Source organism: Cinclus cinclus, unplaced genomic scaffold, assembly GCF_963662255.1.
Source record: "Cinclus cinclus unplaced genomic scaffold, bCinCin1.1 SCAFFOLD_32, whole genome shotgun sequence".
Classification (NCBI taxonomy): Eukaryota; Metazoa; Chordata; class Aves; order Passeriformes; family Cinclidae; genus Cinclus; species Cinclus cinclus.
Window position 1 is genome coordinate 1,568,935 of NW_026912098.1, and position 2,817 is coordinate 1,571,751.

Consider the following 2,817-nt stretch of genomic DNA (forward strand, 5'->3'; position numbering starts at 1 on the left):
GCTGGGCAGGGACTCTGCTGCCTGCCAGGGACAGCTCTCAGCCAGCCCTGGGAGCTGCTGCCAGCACTGGGGGACAAGGTCTGGGTGGAGGGAGACAGCTGGTGAGACTTGGAAGTGTTCTCCTTGAGTGGTGAGGATGGTGCATTGATTAGGACTGACTCCAGCACGACATTTAACTACAGAACATTTCCAATAGATTATAAAGGGAGCACAGCAAGTCAGGGGCTGCATAAAAGGGAAAATCCTGATTTTATAATCTACTGCTCAGGGTCACGTAGATGGAAAATTGAACATTGATATTCATATGTCTGTTCAGGTTGAGAACAATAAAAACAATTTCTCTCAGGTCTGAATAAACCAGGCAAAGAAAGAAATCAGCAGACGGTCCCTTACAGGCACCATCAGTGTTGCTTTTCCAACCTCCTCAGGGTTGCTCTGACTTTGGCATCAGAGCCTGCAGAGGCAGAGCTGGCCCTGGCAGTGCCCTGTGCTGGGAGGGGTCTGCAGGGCAGAGCTGAGCCCCCAGGGCTGGGCTGGGCTCTGGCAGCACTGGCAGGGCCCAGCCCTGGGCACAGGGAAGCAGCAGCTGGCAGGGAGAGCTCCAGGCAGCAGAGCCCTGGGCAGGCAGTGGGGGGAAAGTGACACCAAGCTGGGCTGGGATATTTCAAGTCATCTCCAAACCAAACTATTCCATGATTACTGTTCTTACAGATCCCCATGCCAAGAAACAGCAAATGTCCAACAGCAGCTCCATCAGGCACTTCCTCCTGCTGGCATTGGCAGACACGCGGCAGCTGCAGCTCCTGCACTTCTGCCTCTTCCTGGGCATCTCCCTGGCTGCCCTCCTGGCCAACGGCCTCATCATCAGCGCCGTAGCCTGCGGCCACCACCTGCACACCCCCATGCTCTTCTTCCTGCTCAACCTGGCCCTCACTGACCTGGGCTCCATCTGCACCACTGTCCCCAAAGCCATGCACAATTCCCTCTGGCACACCAACAACATCTCCTACTCTTCATGTGCTGCTCAGGTGTTTTTCTTTGTGTTCTTCATCTCAGCAGAGCTTTCCCTCCTGACCATCATGAGCTACGACCGCTACGTGTCCATCTGCAAACCCCTGCACTACGGGACCCTCCTGGGCAGCAGAGCTTGTGCCCACATGGCAGCAGCTGCCTGGGCCAGTGCCTTTCTCTATTCCCTGCTGCACACAGCCAATACATTTTCCCTGCCCCTGTGCCAGGGCAATGCCCTGGGCCAGTTCTTCTGTGAAATCCCTCAGATCCTCAAACTCTCCTGCTCACACTCCTACCTCAGGGAACTTGGGCTCATTGCTGTAAGTAGTTGTTTGGTATTTGGTTGTTTTGTGTTCATTGTTTTCTCCTATGTGCAGATCTTCAGGGCTGTGCTGAGGATCCCCTCTGAGCAGGGACGGCACAAAGCCTTTTCCACCTGCCTCCCTCACCTGGCCGTGGTCTCTCTGTTCATCTGCACAGCAGTGTTTGCCTACCTGAAGCCCCCCTCCATCTCCTCCCCATCCCTGGATCTGGCCCTGTCAGTTCTGTACTCAGTGGTGCCGCCAGCTCTGAACCCCCTCATCTACAGCCTGAGGAACCAGGAGCTCAAGGCTGCACTGTGGGCACTGATGACTGGACAATTTAAGAAGCATTAAAGTTGTAGCAAATTTCTGCATAGCTCATGTAATAAAAGTAATCTTTGCTAGTTCTCTTTGGATTTTTTTCCCTGTTTTTTATCTGTGTTTTCAGTTTTTAATATTGTCTATAAACCAAGCCCATTGTTTCTGCCATCTCTCCTTTTTTCCTCTCCACATTTACTGTGACACACAGATTGTGTCAATGCAGAGCTGTGCTCTTGATCATTTTAAATGAAATAAAGGATATGCAAAAAGTCTTTTCATGGCAGATGCTCCTTGTATTCCCTCCTCTGGAGCAGAAGCAGCAATGTCTGTGTGCAGAGCTGGGGACAGATCAGTGATGGCACAGCTGGCCACACCATTCCTGATCCAGGCCAGGTGCCAGGGGCCCACCTGGGCACACTGCTGGCTCATGTCCACCCTGCTGTCCATCACTGCCCCCAGGTCCCTTTCTGCCTGGCCCCTCTCCAGCCACTCTGTCCCCAGCCTGGAGCACTGCAGGGGTTGTTGTGGCCAATGTGCAGGACCCTGCTCTTGGTCTTGTTAAACCTCACCCTGTTGGATTTGTGCCCTGGATCCAGCCTGTCCAGGTCCCTCTGCAGAGCTCTCCTGCCCTCCAGCACATCCACACTCACACCCAGCTTGGTGCCATCTGCACATTTGCTGATGCTGCACTCAATTCCCTACTCTGGATCATAAATAAATATGTTAAACAGGACTGGGCCCAAACTGATCCTGGGGGGACACAACTGCAAACATGCTGGATGTGGAACCATTCCACATAAACCTCTGGGTCCAGATGTGCAGTCATTTCTTATTCCAGGCAAGGAGAATGAGGGGAGATCACAAAGGACATGTGGAAAACCTTTGTTCCCATGGACGCACACAAGTTCTGAGATTCTGCCCTGTCTCTGTCCTTTGGGATTTTCAAATTCTGACCAAATCAAGGCTTGGACCACTTGGTCTGACCCCGTTTCTGACAGCTTGGGCAGCAGATTTGCTGACGTCCCTTCTAACCTCAGCTTCCTGACGATCCCTGGACAATGCTGCTCCCAATTTTGAAATGGGTCAGAGCAGATATTTATGGGACATGAGCCCTCTGGAACTATAGGCAACCTGATGCTTGCAAGGTGCACGAGCACATCTCACTAGCTGGGGCATTTGAGTA

General features: G+C 52.6%; 1 protein-coding gene across 1 annotated transcript; it reads left to right on the forward strand.

The window, feature by feature from the left end:
* The first annotated feature begins 734 nt into the window (after positions 1-734).
* Positions 735-1,667, forward strand: LOC134057280 (olfactory receptor 14J1-like). The gene has a single exon (XM_062514275.1). It carries the CDS (start codon positions 735-737, stop codon positions 1,665-1,667), a length of 933 nt encoding a protein of 310 aa, XP_062370259.1.
* The last annotated feature ends 1,150 nt before the right edge of the window (positions 1,668-2,817 follow it).

Coding starts and splice junctions, on each gene's coding strand:
- LOC134057280 (XM_062514275.1), top strand. CDS start 735: ATGTCCAACAGCAGCTCCATCAGGCACTTCCTCCTGCTGGCATTGGCA.